Source organism: Salarias fasciatus, chromosome 3, assembly GCF_902148845.1.
Source record: "Salarias fasciatus chromosome 3, fSalaFa1.1, whole genome shotgun sequence".
NCBI lineage: Eukaryota > Metazoa > Chordata > Actinopteri > Blenniiformes > Blenniidae > Salarias > Salarias fasciatus.
The window spans coordinates 26266120-26285276 of NC_043747.1; the positions used below are offsets into that span (position 1 = coordinate 26266120).

The following is a 19157-nucleotide window of genomic DNA, read 5'->3' on the forward strand; positions in this document are numbered from 1 at the left end:
GCTGTCCTCCGCAGGTAGGTGGACAGAGCACGCACAGGGCAAAGTTGTTCACAGGAAGAACCCGAGTCAAAACGGGCCAGGTCCAGTGGCCCCATAGCAGCCGCTGAGGGCACCTTAGGAACAAAGGAGGGGTTAGGCCACAAAGTAACCCCCGAACCATCCGGACGCCACCGACAGCAGGACTCGTGGGCCGAGAGGGCCTGCAATTCCCCGACACGTTTAGCCGAAGCCATTGCCAGAAGAAACGCGGTCTTCATCGACACCCATTTGAGGCCCACCTCGGTCAGCGGTTCGAATGGCGGAGAGCGCAGTGCCTCGAGCACCAATGAGAGGTCCCACGGAGGAACCATACGGCGGGTCGGAGGCCGCAACCGCCGGGCACCTTTTAAAAATAAGGACATTAATTTATGGCCCCCTATAGTCGCACCATCCACCTCAATGTGCCAACAGGAAATGGCCGCCACATATACCTTCAGGGTAGAGGGAGACCTCCCCCTTTCCAACAGGCCCTGCAGGAACGACAGAATCGACACCACCGGACAGCGTACAGGGTCCAGTCCCCGCTCCTGACACCATTTATCGAAGATCTTCCACCGATTGGCGTACAATGACCGTGTGGAAGGCGCCCGTGCACTAGTAATGGTGTGACCCACGCCCCCGGTGAGCACAGAAAAGTCTACCCCGGGCCTTGCAGCGGCCAAACCCAGAGCTGGAGGCGACTGGGATCGGGGTGCCAGACACGGCCGTTCAACTGGGACAGGAGGTCTGCCCTGCAGGGGAGGCGCATCGGAGAGGCGCAGCAGAGCCTCCGCAGCAACGGAAACCAGGTCCTCCCCGGCCAAAATGGGGCCACCAAGAGAAGCCTGTGGCCCCCCTGGGCCACCCTGAGGAGAGTCGGGAATATGAGGGGCAGAGGAGGGAATGCGTACAGGAGCTGCTGAGGCCAGTCGTGTGCCAGTGCATCCTGACCAAGCGGACTGGTGCTGTCCGCCAGGGAAAACCAGAGTGGGCAATGCGTTGCAGCCGCGGACGCAAAGAGATCCACCCGTGCCCTGCCGAAAGACCTCCAAATCAGAGTCACGACGTGGGGATGCAGCTTCCACTCCCCTGGCAGCAACGACTGCCGGGAGAGGGAGTCCGCCACCTCGTTTTGCGGCCCCGGGACGTACGCTGCCCGGAGCCCTGCCAGGTGAGAATGCGCCCAGGTAAGCAGCCGAGCCGCCACCTGAGTCAACCTCACAGACCGTGTTCCCCCCATGTGATTGATATGATAAACCACGGCCGTGTTGTCTGAGCGCACTGGGACGTGTCTGTCCCGCAGACACGGAAGCAACCGCTGCAGAGCAAGAAAAACTGCGAGCAGCTCCAGCACATTGATGTGCTCGCCTCGGAGCCGATGGGACCATGTCCCCTGCACCACACGGCCCTGCCAGGTCGCACCCCAGCCCATGGATGATGCATCCGTGTACACAACCTCGCGGCGCGCTGGTGAGGCTCCCAGCTGCACACCACGGTTGAGCCACAGGCTGTCCCGCCACGGAACCAGGGACAGGAGACACTCCCGTGACACACGCACCCTTGTGAGCCTGTGAGCGAGCCGTGTCGGATCCAACCGCAGGCCATTCAGCCACATCTGCAACGGGTGCAGGTAGAGCAGTCCCAGAGGAACAACAGCCGAAACTGAAACCAGTTTCCCCAAGAGGCGCAGGTAGCAAACAAACGGCAGCCGTCGTCCTTCTCGGAACACAGCCAGGGATTCCACGACGTCCCCCACCCGCTGAGGGGACGGCCGACCCGTCATGGCGACAGTGTCCAGAGCAACCCCAAGAAAAACGGTGCTCTGTGTGGGGTCCAACCTGCTCTTGGCATAATTCACCCTGAACCCCAACAGACGAACATGCATCAGGACCGTCTCCGTGTCCCGCACAGCCTGCGCGCGTGACGGTGCACAAATGAGCCAGTCGTCCAGGTAGGGCAGAATCTTCAACCCCTTTGCTTGCAACGGTGCGAGGGCAGCTGCTACCACCCTTGTAAACACCCGTGGAGACAGGGACAAGCCGAAGGGGAGGACCCTGAACTCGAAGTGCCGTCCCTGGAAAGCGAAGCGCAGGAACCTCCAGTGCGGAGGGGCGATCGGTACATGAAAGTATGCATCCTTCAGGTCGATGCTGGTGAACCACTCGCCCTCTGCCACCGTGTGGAGCACATCCTTGGTGCGCAGCATGTGAAAAGGTAAAACCTTTAAAAACTCGTTCAGACCCCGTAGGTCTAATACCGGTCGCAGGTCCCCGGTCCTCTTCGGGACCAGGAAATACCTGGAATAAAACCCCCCTGGATCCCGCAGGGGGTTCACAGGCACCACCGCGCCCTTGTCCAGCAAGGTCACAATTTCCCGTTGTAGCGCCCGGGACCTCGCCGGGTCCGGAATGTGAGTGACCCGGACCTGGCCCGAAACAGGAGGCCGGCGGCGGAACTGCAGCCTGTAACCGCCGGAAATCGTGTGTAACACCCAACGATCCCGAGTGTTGGCGGCCCAGTACCGGAGCTGCTCCGGGGTAAAACGACCCACCGCCGGCCCCCCAGACCTATGGACGGCCCCCACGGTCCTTAGAGGACCTGGGGGGCCGCCGCCCCCTCTGCCCCGGTTGAGGCGAACGAGAAACCGGGGCTCCCTGTCGATCGCTCCGCAACCTAACCGACCTCGAAACGGGAAGCCGAGGAACGGTGAAAGGGTCAGAGGAAGGGGTGAAGACCCTGGGGCCCGGCCCCTGTGAGGCGAGGCGTGTAGGAGCCTGCCGGTGAAGACCCACCAGCTGTTGCCGCGTTTGGGTGGCCTGCGCCGTACGCTGCAGAGCCTCCAGTGCAGCAGAGCCAAAAAGCTCACCCGGGAGGACAGGCAGACTTCGCAGCGTTCTCCTGCAAGACTCCGTCAGGGGGGACTGCGCCAACCAGACCTGCCTCCGAGCCTGAACTAAGGTAGACAGAAGGCGACCTAACTCCCGGGACATGAAGGCAAAAGCCTGTAGGGAAGCATCAACAAGGCCCTGCGTAGGGGAGTCCACCCCCACCGCTTCCAGAGACGAAGCCAGGCCAAGTAACAGATGGGACATGGAGTTACCAATCCGTCCCATCCGAGCCCCCGCCTCATAAGCCCTGCAAAGCAGCTCGTCAGTAGCTCGACATTGAGGACGCGGGCACCTAGCATCCGTTCTCAAGGCCTCATCTGGGGGCACAATAAGGGAGGCCACAGCAGGTTCAACAGCCGGCATACGGTCCAACCCAAACTTAGCGGCCTCTTGCATCGAAGCCAGGGCCCTACCATCAGCGGTAGGTTTCGAAAAGGCCTTCGTATCGGTCCAGCAGGCCTGAAGCTGGCCAATATATTCCGCCGACGGCGGCACCAAAAAAGCCGTGGCAGAAGCCTGTCGTCGAAAAAAGGCACAGGATGCAGCCGACTGCGTAGGAGGAGCGTCAAGATGCAGACGCGCCAGCGCTGTGCGAATCGCGGATACAGCAGCATTATCCTCACTCCTCACGGAAGAGGCGGACACCTGAGAGCCCCCCTCAGAAGCCTCGGGGCTCACATCCGGCAGCCCAAAAAACTGCGAGTCAGAGTCCTGAAAATGGGAATCTGACGCCGCAACAGATATGGCATCTTCCTCACAAAGAGAGGACGAGTCCCCAGTGGAACGTGCAGGGGCCTCCTGGCGACCCTCCGCACCCTGAAGAGCCTGGAGGAGAGCCTTCATCTGAGCCAGCTCAGACGTCAAAGTATCAACCTTCATCGCCAGTGAAGAAGAACGCTCCCCTTTGGACCGCTTCCGTGGAGCAGCAGTGTCACCCCCAGCGGAGCGTTTACGTGGGGCAGAAGAAACGTCTCCAGCAGCGGAGCGCCGTACCGCCTGCGCAGCAGGGAGCGGAGCAGAGGACGACGCAGATGTCCATGCCGCCGAACCCTCGAATGCGGCTAGGCGAGCCGTACGCAGCGAGAAGGGCATCACGCTGCAGTTCAGGCAAGCATTTTCAGTGAGGCCCTCCTGCAGGTGGGCCACCCCCAGACAGGAAGGGCACAGATCATGCCCATCGTCCTGTTGGAGCGGAGCCAAACAGTCCCGGCAACAGGGAGAATCAAGCATCTTGCACAAACCGGGGGTCAGACCGGGCGTAGACGCCACTACGACCGCAAAAATTAGCCACCAAACACAGCCACGTGAGCGAACACGCCACCCGTGGAGACCCAAAAAGGGAAGGAGAAAAAAAAAACAAACAAACAAGAAGGAGCCGGACACGGCAATAAACCAATTATCACCAGACAACCAGCCGAAAACAGCCGCAGCAAAACAGAAAGTCACGCCGAAAACGGCAACAGACAAACACAAAACCGCGTCCAAACCGTAAACGGTAACAGGAAATACTCACCACGCTGAAGCACCACACAGCCACAGGCAGCTCACGCAGCCCCGGAGGGCGAGCCGTGCTCGCAACACCGACCGCACGCAGCTAGGTCACGGGCTAACAGCAGTGAGTCGCAAACAGCAGCCGTGGGTCCCAAAAAACACTCCAAGCAGCAAAGTACTCGACCATGCGCGAGAAGAACAAAAGGGACTGAGTCTCCGGTGTCACGTGACTTTATAGACTCACGTAGGTCACCGGAGGTCACCAGGTGACGTTGTTGTTATTTATTCTCGACATGTGCATACGCAAGAATGATCATTCAGTGCTTGAAGCACCGCCTCTGGCGGTCAGGAGGGATGAAATAGAACGAAAGATTTCGACCTTAAACATTTCCCACACCTTATACTATATGCACAATTTAAGCTCGTCTAACTCCAATATAATAAATATTGTCATCCTTTTAGCCAAATACCACATCCACTGTAGTAAATGCAGAGGGAACAAACCCTCTTTTTCATGTTTCATGAATGAATTTAAACTGTATTATTCAGCATTACTTAGATGAAAAGACTGGAAGGCAGCTGGTATGATCTCTCATATGATTTCTAAGGCACTCCTGTTCTAAGCTACTTTTCATTGTACGGCTGTATGTAGTATGACATAAGAAAAACTGGAAGTATCACTTTTTTTCCTCCACAAGAGTTTGTATTGTATTGTGTCTTTTGTTAAATAAATTAAAAAAAAAAGAACCTCGAGACACTGGATTAAAAAAAAAAGAAAACCTCTCTCTTTCAAAACTCCGGACACGAGCTTTAATGTGTATCATTGAGGCCACAGAGGATGGTGGAGGTGTTCCTGAATGCATGATATTGATCTGTGAGTCCCTGATACCTTCGTCCAGTCCTTTCACATCCATTAATGGAGACAAAATATTAGAAAGACTTTTCAGTATCTTGAGATCTTTTTCTTATTTTTCTTGTCTGGAGATCTTCCAGGGTCATTTTGTCAACTCAAGCAGAGATTTCCAGCTCAAACTTTACATTTAGTTTGTATATAGTAGTTTAAAGAACTAAACGAAGCCAGACTCCGTCTTAAACAATGATGCTGATGAGAGGGGAGGGCTCCAGCTTCCTCACCTCAGGTGATTCTCTACAGCAGCACAACTAACCTCAGCATCATACTGTAATGTTGGCGAAGGTGAAATGAGGAGCGTTTTGGGATTTCACAATTCTGACTTTATTACAGGCACCCAAACACATCACACACACAGCATCTTCTGCAGCAGCGGGATCCGAAATCTCTCCAAGTGTAACATAAACCACAGAACCCGGCCAAAGTAACACAATAAATGCTGAAGAACATCACTGATTATGGCACAACACAACAACAACTGAAGAACATGAACACAATCATGAAAACAACCCCCTCCCAGAACATGTCCCACAATGCCTTTCAGCCATTCCCCCCAGGCCGCCGCTACAAAACTATTTCTGTACAATAAATCCTGCATTGAAGAAGAATCCACCTCAGGGTTACCACTGAATCTGGATCTGTACTCTTCAGACACTGAGACAGTGGAAAAACATCCAAAGAACCCATTTCTTAGAACACAGCCTCAGAGTGGAACTCTGCATGTCAGCATTTAAAAAGTTTTCCATTAATCTGTCGGATCACTCCAGGTAATAAAGATGAGGATTTAGATTATGGAACAACAAAGGAGTGCGGAAAAAAATTGGACCTCTATCATGATGGAGCTTGACTTTCTTTTCAGTCTTTATGTCAGAAATAACAACTAACAAGAAAAACATTTTTTTTTTTCAAATATTTGCAGTTAAAAAGTTTCATGTTGTCAAGACACAAAGAAATAATTCATCCACCTCCATTATCAGAAGAGGAGGAAATAATTCCTCACATTGGAACACACACACACACACACACACACACACACACACACACACACACACACACACACACACACACACACACACACACACACACACACACACACGAATATTGAACCCAGAGGACGTCTGCAGCTCCATGTTTCCACCAGTCCACTGACCTCTGACACATCAGGAAAGTTTCTCTACACACGACACAAAACGGACTGACTTCAAAGGACTGAAGCTGCAGAACATTTTTTCTTTTTGTTCATCAACTTGATTTAAATTCTGCAAACAAACCATTTTCCAATCCCAGGCAGATTCTCTGAAGCAGACTTGACTTCTTGACTCCAGACCTGGATATGTAGACACAGTGTTCAGGATCCACTGATGGAATCCAGGAATCATTTGATTTGGTCAAAAAGGAGCTTCACTGTTACTGAAGCAAAGCTCTGAAGTCTGTCATTTTTATAAACTGATTCATGGAGTCAAACACCATCTGTCTTTGTCTGGAACAGATCAGCAACCGTTTTAACATGGAACTCTCCTGTTAACCAGTGAGTCACATCCAGAGGAACCCTGGTTCGATGCTGGACTCTCACAGCTCTTCACACTGCAGATCTTCTGCTGGTTCCTCTGTCGCTCACTGCTGGATGAAGCTCTGCTCTCAGTCCCACCTGCAGAGAGAAGAGAGGAGATGATCAGAGTCTCTGTGAAGCAGTGAGGACTTCAGTCCTGTTCAGAGCAGCAGTCAGCAGCTCAGAGCTCATGAAGGACCACCACTGTCACACCAACACAACAAGCCTGCGGCTCCTCTGATTGGCTGACTGTGTGTCCTCTGCTGTCCAATCCTGAAGCTGCTCAGCGTTCTCCTCTCACAGCCTCACTGAGAGTCAAACACTGGATCTTTGTTCTCACACTGACTGTGTTTAGTCCAAACCTGCTGAAAGCAGCATGGACTCACTCCAACCATCTACTGACCCCAGAGTCTGCAGGCTGCAGTCTGGACTCTGCTGGAGATCAACCAGCTGCTGCACATCTGGATCCTTCAGCTGGTTGGACCACAGGTTGAGCTCCTTCAGGTGGGAGGGGTTGGACTTCAGAGCTGAGGCCAGAGAAGAACAGCTGATCTTTGACAAACTGCAGTTAAACAACCTGAATAAAGAGAGAAAGCAGCAGAATCAATGAGGAGGAACCAATCAGATGTGTTGATGGAGAAATGAGCAGCTCCACATTACTGAGTCCTGATCAATGAGCTGTTCTGTTGTTGTGGATCTTCATCACACACATCATCCACATGTCAGCACAACATTCACACTCCTCCTCATGTCCACACACACCAGTCAGCTGCTGCTGAGCTCAGTCCACTCTCTCACTGCAGGATCAGAGTCTCAGATCACAGCTGCTGACAAACATTTCTCCTTCTACAACAGGAACAGACAGTCAACTGACCTCAGAGTCTGCAGACCACAGAGTGGACTCTCCAGAAAACCACACAGCTGCTCAACTCCTGAATCCTGCAGAGGGTTCCTACTCAGGTCCAGATGTTCCAGATGTTTCAGGAGGGAGGGGTTGGACTTCAGAGCTGAGGCCACAGAAGAACAGCTGATCTCTGACAAACTGCAGTCCTGCAACCTGAATAAAGAGAGAAAGAAGTGAGATTAGAGGACAGAGTTTGATGTTGAAGTCATTGAGAGCTGAAGAAGGTTCAGACTCAATTCAGGATCAGGGCCAATTAGTTGATCGTCCACATGACTGTTTTCAAAACAGCTGAAACGTTGCAATAACATGCCAGGCTGTAAGGTGGCGCTTCATAAATTGGCAATATCATAGCGCCTCCGCCTTGTAGCCGTTCGTGATCTTTTTCGTGGTGGATCCAACATTACATGAATCCTGCTGACCACTTCATGACAAAATGAAAAAGGGACGTTGATGTGAACTGTTCTTTCTGCTGAAATCACCCTGAAACAACTCAACACCTCTTTTGGACATGTGATGACTCCAAGATCTTTGGGAAGGATTTCTGTCACTTTGTAATTAATAATGTACACAAGGACTTTACTTTGAGGTGGGAAAATGTGATTTTTTTTGTTTGTTTCTTCATAAAACAGGAAAAGAAGGAAGAATATTTTATCATCAATTTACTCATCCTAAAATCACAATTCTTTATTCACAAATGCAAATATAGCAGGCAGAAGCCGTCATTTACCCACTTCAGAAATGTTGTACTGTCTTATATAAAAATGTTAAAAGACTTTGAAAACAAAAAGGCTGTAAAAACTATCAGGAGCCTATCTGTGAGAAATTTAAACCGTTTGAAAGAAAGTGATCACTTATTGTGTTCCCCCTGGCATAATGTTTGCCATGTACGAGTATATTTACAATTAAAAAAAAAAAAATCACATGAAGCATCGTGCTCTCCGTGCTGATTTGTTGTGTCAGGTGGCAATATTTTGCTGTAAAAGCAGCAAAAGGCTCGCAGTCTTCAGCAGGACGTCTGCTGCACTGCACAGCGCCATTATTATTGTTGTTTACAGTGTTCTGCGCGTTTGTTACGACGTAGCGCGATGACGCAAGCGTATCAGGAATCGCTCCAAAACAAGAGTAAATACGGAGCCATGGATTCAACAGATTTCGGATCTGTTCACCCTGGGACCTGGTTTCAAAAATGTTCGGTTTCAGATCCACGGAATGCTGAATTCGTGTGGATGACAGGGTGAACTGATCAGATATTTTAGAGTTTTGGCCTGGATTCGTCTTGGTGGAAGAGTACATGGAGAGAAGAGGAGCCACTGATATGGAGACAATGTGGATCAATGGAAGCAAACCATTTTCTTATATTCTGGGAATGCCCTGGATTGCTTCAATACTGGTTGGGAGTTCATAAAGTGCTGTGGGATGTTTTTAAGGCTAAAATCATTAACAATTTTACAAATCTGTATGTGGGTCTTGTTACAACCTTGGATGAAAGAGGGGATATAAAATTGTTGCAGGCGCTTCCAGCTGCCAGCAAGAAGTCAGTTACAAGAAAATGGTTAAATCCAACCTCACCGACAACTGAAGATTGGTTTGGAATAATAAAGAAATATTTATAATGGAAAAATTAAAATATTCCTTCAGAATTCAAAGAGATAATTTCTAGCTCATTTGGAACAAATGGATTCATTTTATATCCCCTCACCGTATTGACTTTATTTGACTCCGTATATACTTATCCTGTTTGAATAACTGATCAAAATACTGATACTATCACACTTTGACTAATGCTCATGTAAGAAGCCACAACTGTAAGCTCCCAAGCCTCTTTTTGTTCGTTTTTTCTAGTTTTCTGTCTCGTTTTTGTTTTTGTTTTGTGTTTTTTTTTTGTCAGTCATAGAAAAGAAGAGGAGGACTTCCTTGGAACTGATATAATTGCACGTTTGTATTGCCACCTCCACAAATAAAAATATAATTACAAAAAAAGAACTCTGAATCCTTCCACTTTTGATGAGTCATTAGTTTCTAAATTTAGTTGTAAACCACAGTTGAAATGAGGAGTCATTGTGAATGTACAATGGGGGAAATAAGTATTGAACGCATTAACTGTTTTGTCATTACATTTATTTCCAAAGATGCAATTCATGTGACATTTCTTCCAGACACTGGTATTAACTCAAATAATCCACACATGAAAAGAAATCACAGCATTCAAATCCATAAATAGTGATTATGTGGAATTAAGTGCAATAACACAGGAAAAAAGTATTGAACACACCATGGGAAAGCTGTATAGTTTGTCAAGGAAAGGCACCATACCATCTCACACCTGAAAGTAATTAGTCTTTGTACTTCCTATAAGTGCAAACCAACATCAGCTGGGTTAGTGCTAATTGATGGCCCTATAAACAGGTTGTTTTTTCACCAAGTAGTCAAACAAGACACATCTCATGATGGGTAAAAGCAAGGAGCTCTCTCAAGACCTTCGCAGCCTGATTGTTGCTCAGCATCAGAATGGAACTGGTTACAGACTTATCTCAAAGAATCTGAGTATTCCAGTAAGCACCGTTGGGGCCATTATCCGCAAGTGGAAGAAGCATCACCTTATCATCAACAGGCCGCGCACAGGAGCTCCTCGCAAGATTTCTGACCAGGGAGTCAGAAAGATGGTCAGAAGAGTTCTCAAAGAGCCAAGGACCACCCGGAAAGCACTCCAGCAAGACATGGAGGCAGCAGGTACAAGTGTTACAGAGAAAACGATAGGCAGAGAGTCACGTGGGGGATACCTGGAAGATGGCAGCACACTAGATCTGCTCCCGACCCTTGTCGATTAATGTAAGTAATTAACGACAGCAACTCTCTGCAATTATTACTCGGAACCCCAAATAAGCAGCGCTTTCATCCAGCCACGGAGAAGATCAGAACTGCGAGAATGAATCAACCCAAACGATGTGTGCAGACTCGTCTGAAAAATACAGCCCCCGGGAATGCTAACCCTGCCAGCCCTGAAGCTAGCCCGAAAAGCGGCATGGAAGACCTCATGGCTGAAGTTATGAAGCTTGGGACAACTTTGAATCAAGTAGCGAGTGATGTGGCCATAATACGGGCAGACACTACAGAGCTCAAGAACTCAGTAAGTGTGCTTCAAACGCGAATGGAAGAAGTCGAAACTCGCATTTCCAACGTGGAAGATAATGCTGCTAGCGTGGCTAACGATAATAAGCGGCTCAACGAGAGAGTGGAACAATTATGGAAGAGAGTGGATGATTATGAAAACCAAAGCAGAAGAAATAATGTCAGGTTGGTTGGACTGAAAGAAGGTAAAGAAGCTGGGAGCAATATGAATGATTATGTCAGGAAGATACTACGAGATGGTTTTAAACTGGATGGAGACGAATACGAGATTGAAAGGAGCCACAGGAGCGGGGCACCGCGACAGGATGACGATCAAGCACCACGTGTCGTTCTGGTGAAGTTTCTGCGTTACACAGCTCGACAGAAAGTTCTTGCAGCTGCAAAGAAAACAAAAGGGTTGAAATGGGAAGGCTGCACTCTCTCGATGTTCGAAGATCTGACCAAGGAGCGCTCTGATCTGCGGAGGCAGTTCTCCCCCATTATGAAGACTTTGTGGCAGCACCAGGTGAAGCACACACTCGCACATCCAGCGAACCTGAGATTCACATGGAAGGGGAAGAGATGGAGCTTCACGGATCCAAAAAAGGCCGAACGCTTTGTCCATGATAACATTACAACCGCGGAACAAGAGGACTAATGCGCACTTTGGAGAGTGGAACTTTATTCTGAAGGTGACGGAGGGGACGGGGATCAGCTGGGAGCTGCCAGAACCAGGCGGCGGGAGGATGCTGCCCACAGGATCCACACGGACCGAAATCAGCAGGGAGGCTGCTTACACTGTCAGGTTCCTTTTTGAGACAGTGTTTTTTGAGTTGGGGTTATTTTTCTTTTTGTTCACTGGTTTTGTTAATGTTGCAGGATTTGTAATAAGTTTATGTTTAAACACTTATTATTGCAGAGGCATGGCATTGATTTATGACACTGAAATATGGAAAAGTATGGTTTTACTTTCAATGAGAGGCAAATATTTCTACAAGCCTTATGGGTAGTCGGTACATCAATATTGTTTCATGGAACATTAATGGTTGCAGTACCCCTGCTAAAAGGCGAAAGATACTTACATATCTTAAATCTAAGGATACAGATGTTGCTTTCATACAAGAAACTCATTTTAAAAATGAAGATGAGGCTTTGAAATTAAAACGTGACTGGGTGGGAAAGGTATTTCATAATTCTGTATCCAGTAAGAGTTGTGGAGTTGCTATTCTAATTAACAAAAGGCTAAATTTTATACTTTCAAAACAATCAAAGGATCATGATGGACGCACCCTGTGCCTGGAGGCAAAAATTAATGGAGTAAAAGTTGCATTATGTAATATTTACGCCCCAAATAAAGAAAGCTCAGTTTTTATTCATAAAGTTAACAAGATGCTGGGAGGCTTGGATGGCCAAATTATCCTAGGAGGAGATTTCAATCAGGTGATGGATGATTATTTAGACCGCACTAAGAATAGACCGGGTGCAACCCCCAGAGATAGAACTGCCATACATAGCTTACAGGAAGATTTGGGTTTAATTGATATCTGGAGGTTTGTTAATCCACGGGAAAAGGGGTATTCATTTTATTCTCACTCTCACAAAACTTACTCACGAATAGACTTTTTTCTAATTTCTAATTCATTGGTTGATAGGGTTATAGACAGTAATATAGGGGTTATAGCAATAACAGATCACGCACTGGTGGAGCTACATTTAGATTTGAATGCTGATAAAAACAAAGCTGGAAGATGGAGAATGAACACAAGTTTACTACAAGATGAGCAATTTGCCAAAAAACTGGGAGAACATATCTGCATGTTTTTAGAGTTAAATATTGGTTCAACAGAGAGACTGGCTTCAGTGTGGGATGCTCTTAAAGCATTTGTTAGAGGAAAATTTATTTCTCACAGTTCATGGAAAAAAAAAGGAAAACCTCAGAAAGTTACAATCTTTAGAAAAGGAAATAACTGACTTAGAAAAAATCCTGGCAGAACGGTTTGAGGAGGAACAATTTCGTAAAATTTGTCAATTAAAATTTGATTTACATGAAATTTACAACAAAAAAACAGAATATGCATTATTTAGGCTTAAAACTATTTACTATGAAAATGGAGAGAAGACTGGACGATTATTAGCGAGACAGTTAAAGTCACAGGATGCAAATAATACAATTTCGACAATTAGAGAAAATGAAGACTTACTTACATCACCTATTGACATTAACAGGGTTTTTAAAAGCTTTTATGAGGAACTATATACATCTTCAAATACAACTAATGAGGAGGATTTTGCCTTTTTTTTTGAAAAGATTACACTGCCACAGGTTCCTCAGACGGAAAAAGATAACTTGGATATCCCCATATCAAATATAGAAGTAAAAACCGCTATTATGGATATGAGATCTGGGAAGTCACCAGGTGTGGACGGCTTTCCAGCTGAATTCTATAAGAAATATCTGGATGTGCTTTGCCCAGTGCTTACAAAGGTTTTGCAGGAAGCATTTGAGTATGGATCGTTACCAGACAGCTTTAATGAAGCCATCATATCCCTAATACCAAAAAAAGATAAAGATTTAACAGACCCTGCTAACTACAGACCTATAAGTCTAATCAATGTTGATTGTAAAATATTATCAAAAGTATTAGCTCTGAGATTAGAAAAAGTTTTGCCAAAAATTATACACAAAGATCAAGTAGGTTTCATAAAAAATAGAACATCAACTGATAACATGAGGAGATTATTACATCTACTATGGATGAATAAATCTAACCCACAACCTGTTGTTGCCTTATCCCTTGATGCCCAGAAAGCTTTTGATCGGGTGGAGTGGGCCTTTTTATTTGAAACACTGTCAAGATTTGGGTTTGGCGCTAATTTCTGCAGATGGATAGGAATCTTATATTCAAATCCGAAAGCTGCTGTTTTCACCAATAGGATGATATCTCAGTTTTTTAACATATCCAGATCGACACGTCAGGGGTGCAGTCTTAGTCCTTTATTGTTCACAATATTTCTTGAACCTCTTGCTGTGACGATAAGGGAGGAGCCCGGAATTCGAGGAGTTACTGCAGGAGGGAGAGAACACAAACTTTTTCTTTATGCGGACGACATTCTGATACTGTCAGGACCCAGCTAACTCTGTAACACAATTACTGGAAACTATTAAAACATATTCTAAAGTTTCAGGATACTGTATTAACTGGCATAAGTCAGAGGCCATGCCAGTCTCCCAGACCTGCTCCCCTCATCTACTCAATGCGTTTAAATTCAAATGGCTCCCAAAAGACATGAAATATTTAGGAATAGAACTAAATTCGGATATAGAAAAGATTATTACAACTAATATGGAAAAATTATTAAATAAAATTAAGGGTAATTTGGAGAAATGGGGCATATTAAATTTAACGTTATGGGGGAAAATAAATACAATTAAAATGGTTATTGCCCCACAAATTAACTATCTCATTGGAATGATCCCCCTATGCATCCCTCCACAACTGCTACTTAGATATAACAACATGATAAAATGCTTCCTTTGGGGTGGAAAGAAACCCAGAATTTGTTTAGATAAACTCTATCAACCAAAGAAATATGGGGGGTTGTCTTTGCCAAACATCTCTTATTATAGCAATTCTTTTGAAATGGCAAAACTCATGAAACACTGGAGTGGAACGAACACGGATTTGGACTGGATTCTGATTGAACAGGAGCTCACATTCCCTTTCAAACCCACAGAGACTCTCTCACAAATGATTAAACAAAAGGACAACAATATGATGAACCCAATTTTAACCCACTCAAGGAAAATATGGCAGGGCATACATAAAATTTGTAGAATCTCACATAACACCCAGAAATCGGCTTCTATTTGGCATAACTCTAAAATAAAAATAGGTAAACAAACCATTTACTGGGCCCAGTGGTTGAAAAAAGGTATTAGAACATTAGACGATTTGTATGAGGAGGGTAATTTTGTCTCTTATCAAACATTAGTCAATAAATTTAAACTGGAAGGAAGGGCCCATTTTTGGAAATATCTACAGCTCAGACATTGCATTAAAGGTAAGATCTTTATAAATAACGATGCTAATATAGTTGAACAATTCTTAAAATTACCACCAACATCTCAAACAGCCTCCAAGTGGTACGAGTTATGTCCCTGGAAGACCAGCAGAAGGTGTGATTCTTTAAAGATGATATGGGAGAAAGATCTAGATTGTACTTTGGATGAAGAAACGTGGAAGGGGATTCTTTCCAGCACTGAAGGATATATTAGAGAAGCTAGGAGCAAATTTATTCAATATAAAATTATACATAGATATTACTACACTCCGACTAGACTTAATAAAATGAAATAAATTGACGATGACCTGTGCTGGAAATGTAAGGGAGACCGTGGCACATATTTACATGCTATGTGGAAATGTCCTTGGGTTTTTCCTCTGTGGGAAAATGTATTGGAGTTTGTAGGGAATTGGCTTGAATGTATACTCCCAACGTCACCAAGGCTTTGCCTCCTCGGGGACAGAACAATAGTACCAGATTTAAATAAATTCAAATACCAAATATTAAAATCCGGTCTATTGACCTGTGCTCGTCTGATCCTGACGTGCTGGAAGGAACCCCGAACTCCTACAATGGAAATGTGGAAAGCTCAAATGATGGAAATGGCTACTTATGAAAAAATGCTGATGAGACTGAATGGTGGGAATGAGGCTGCTAATGAAGAATGGGAGAGTTTTAGAGATTTTGTGTATGTAAGGAGCTGAAAAGTGAATATTATTGTGAATACAAGCATATGAAGAATGTGCCACATCTGCTAAACACCCATTATATGTTAAACCCTCTCAATTTTTCATTAGAAACTTTGTGATGGACATTGCCTGCTAAAAAACCTGCCTTTATAGGTTAGTTATTTAATTCTAGGGGTTTTTTTTTGTTTGTTTGTTTTGTTTGTTTGTTTGTTTTTTTTTGTTGTTGTTGTTGTGAATGTTCTTGTTCTTGTTGAAAAAATGAAAAATTCAATAAAAAATGTGAATTATAAAAAAAAAAAAAAAGAAAACGATAGGCAATGCACTCCACCGCCATGGCCTCTATGGACGCTCAGCCCGCAAGACTCCGTTCCTCAAAAAAAGGCATGTTGAAGCTCGTCTAAAGTTTGCTAAACAGCATCTGGATAAGCCTGTGGAATACTGGGAGAATGTTGTCTGGTCAGATGAGACCAAAATTGAACTTTTTGGCTGTCATACTGCACACCATGTTTGGAGGAGAAATGGCACTGCACATCACCCAAATAACACTATACCAGCAGTGAAGTTTGGTGGTGGAAACATCATGGCATGGGGTTGTTTCTCATCTCGTGGTACTGGCAGACTTCATATAATTGAAGGAGCAATGAATGGAAACATCTGTCGGCAAATTCTTGAGATGAACCTCCTGCCATCCACCAGGATGATGAAGATGAGACGGGGCTGGACCTTTCAACAGGACAACGATCCGAAGCACACGGCAAAGTTGACTCTCGAATGGTTTAAAAAAAAGAAAATCAATGTGTTAGAATGGCCCAGTCAATCACCTGACTTAAATCCGATCGAACATTTGTGGAAAGAACTAAAGATAAGGGTTCACCAGAGGGCACCAAAGAATATTCAGGATTTGAAGACGATCTGTGCGGAGGAATGGGCAAAAATCACACCTGAGCAGTGTGGGCGATTAGTTCATACATACAACAAGCGTCTGGAAGCAGTCATTGCAAACAAAGGCTTCTCCACAAAGTATTAAACGAGTCTCAGATAGTGTGTTCAATACTTTTTTCCTGTGTTATTGCACTTAATTCCACATAATCACTATTTATGGATTTGAATGTTGTGATTTCTTTTCATGTGTGGATTATTTGAGTTAATACCAGTGTCTGGAAGAAATGTCACATGAATTGCATCTTTGGAAATAAATGTAATGACAAAACAGTTAATGCGTTCAATACTTATTTCCCCCATTGTATATTCAAAATAAAACAACACCCCGGCTCGATCCAGATGCAGTGAGAACACGGTCGCTCTCTGGGTCGAGCCAACGTTCCTCGTTTGCCGCACTTTTGTCCGTGTGAGGCTTCCGTAGCGCATGGGCTCTTCTGTGTTCCCGGCTCTGGGTCCCTTCTGGTGGACCAAATCTGAGCAAGTTTTTTCAACTTGTTTTGAGTGAAAATGTCTCATTTTACTTGATTTAAGATAAATTTACATAAATATTATATTTGATCAAGATAAAAAGGCTTGATTTAAGAGAAAATTCTCTGAAATCAAGAAAATTTTTGGCTTGTTCTATTGGCAGATTTTTTTCTCTTAAGTCAAGAAATTTTTCCTTGAAATTAGTATTTCAGGCAGGCTTGGGGTTTGGACTGGCTGTGGTTTGGGGGGCTGCTGGCTGCGGGGGGGTGCACGCCTGTCTGCAAGCTTTGAAATGTGGAGCTGCACACGGCTCTGCCACAGTCACAGGACTGAAGACCAGAGAAGAAGCTCCGTTTCTCCTGGAGATCCTCAGTGTGGATCACTGTCAGATCAGCCTGATGTCTGACCTTTAGTGTCAACACTACTTTACTGAAACACTCAAACATGGAGTCTGACCTCAGAGTCTGCAGACGACAGAGTGGACTCTGCAGAAAACCACACAGCTGCTCAACTCCTGAATCCTGCAGAGGGTTCCTACTCAGGTCCAGATGTTCCAGATGTTTCAGGAGGGAGGGGTTGGACTTCAGAGCTGAGGCCACAGAAGAACAGCTGATCTCTGACAAGTGGCAGTCTATCAACCTGAATAAAGGGAGAAAGAAGTGAGATTAGAGGACAGAGTTTGACGTTGAAGTCATTGAGAGCTGAAGAAGGTTCAGACTCAATTCAGGATCAGAACCAATTTGTTGATCGTCCACATGACTGTTTTCAAAACGGCTGAAACGCTGCAATAACATGCCAGGCTGTTAGGTGGTGCATCACTGACAGCTGCCGGAAATACATGGCAATATCATAGCGCCTCCGCCTTGTAGCCGTTCGTGATCTTTTTCGTGGTGGATCCAACATTACATGAATCCTGCTGACCACTTCATGACAAAATGAAAAAGGGACGTTGATGTGAACTGTTCTTTCTGCTGAAATCACCCTGAAACAACTCAACACCTCTTTTGGACATGTGACGACCCCAAGATCTTTTGGAAGGATTTCTGTCGCTTTGTAATTAATAATGTACACAAGGACTTTACTTTGAGGTGGGAAAATGTGTTGTTGTTTTTTTGTTTCTTCATAAAACTGGAAAAGAAGGAAGAATATTTTATCATCAATTTACTCATCCGAAAATCAAAATTCTTAATTCACAAATGCAAATATAGCAGGCAGAAGCCGTCATTTACCCACTTCAGAAAAGTTGTACTGTCTTATATAAAAATGTTAAAACACTCTGAAAACAAAAAGGCTGTAAAAACTATCAGGAGCCTATCTGTGAGAAATTTAAACCGTTTGAAAGAAAGTGATCATTTATTGTGTTCCCCCTGGCATAATGTTTGCCATGTACGAGTATATTTACAATTAAAAAAAAAAAAAACAGAAAAAAAGAAAAAATCACATGAAGCATCGTGCTCTCCGTGCTGATTTGTTGTATCCGGTGGAAATATTTTGCTGTAAAAGCAGCAAAAGGCTTCAGCAGGACGTCTGCTGCACCGCACAGCACCATTGTTATTGTTGTTTACAGTGTTCTGCGCGTTTGTTACGACGTAGCGCGATGACGCAAGCGTATCAGGAAACGCTCCAAAACAGGAGTAAATACGGAGCCATGGATTCAACAGATTTCGGATCTGTTCACCCTGGGACCTGGTTTCAAAAATGTTCGGTTTCAGATCCACGGAATGCTGAATTCGTGTGGATAACAGGGTGAACTGATCAGATATTTTAGAGTTTTGGCCTGGATTCGTCTTGGTGGAAGAGTACATGGAGAGAAGAGGAGCCACTGATATGGAGACAATGTGGAGCAAACCTTTTTCATATATTCTGGGAATGCCCTGGATTGCTTCAGTACTGGTTGGGAGTTCATAAAGTGCTGTGGGATGTTTTTCAGGTTAAAATCATTAACAATTTTACAAATCTGTATGTGGGTCTTGTTACAACCTTGGATAAAAGAGGGGATATAAAATTGTTGCAGGCACTTCTAGCTGCCAGCAAGAAGTCAATTACAAGAAAATGGTTAAATCCAACCTCACCGACAACTGAAGATTGGTTTGGAATAATAAAGGAAATATTTTTAATGGAAAAA

The 19157-nt window shown here is 45.3% G+C and overlaps 1 protein-coding gene across 1 annotated transcript in view; it reads right to left on the bottom strand.

The window, feature by feature from the left end:
* Window positions 1-6161: 6161 nt before the first annotated feature.
* LOC115381104 (NACHT, LRR and PYD domains-containing protein 12-like) overlaps window positions 6162-19157 on the bottom strand; it is a gene marked incomplete at its 5' end in the record, with an annotated part of 61554 nt that continues 48558 nt past the window's right edge. Inside the window, 4 exons of the mRNA XM_030082374.1 lie at window positions 6162-6955; window positions 7260-7433; window positions 7731-7913; window positions 17489-17671. Coding sequence (XP_029938234.1) covers window positions 6946-6955; window positions 7260-7433; window positions 7731-7913; window positions 17489-17671 — 550 coding nt within the window. The remainder of the gene's footprint in view (window positions 6956-7259; window positions 7434-7730; window positions 7914-17488; window positions 17672-19157) is intronic.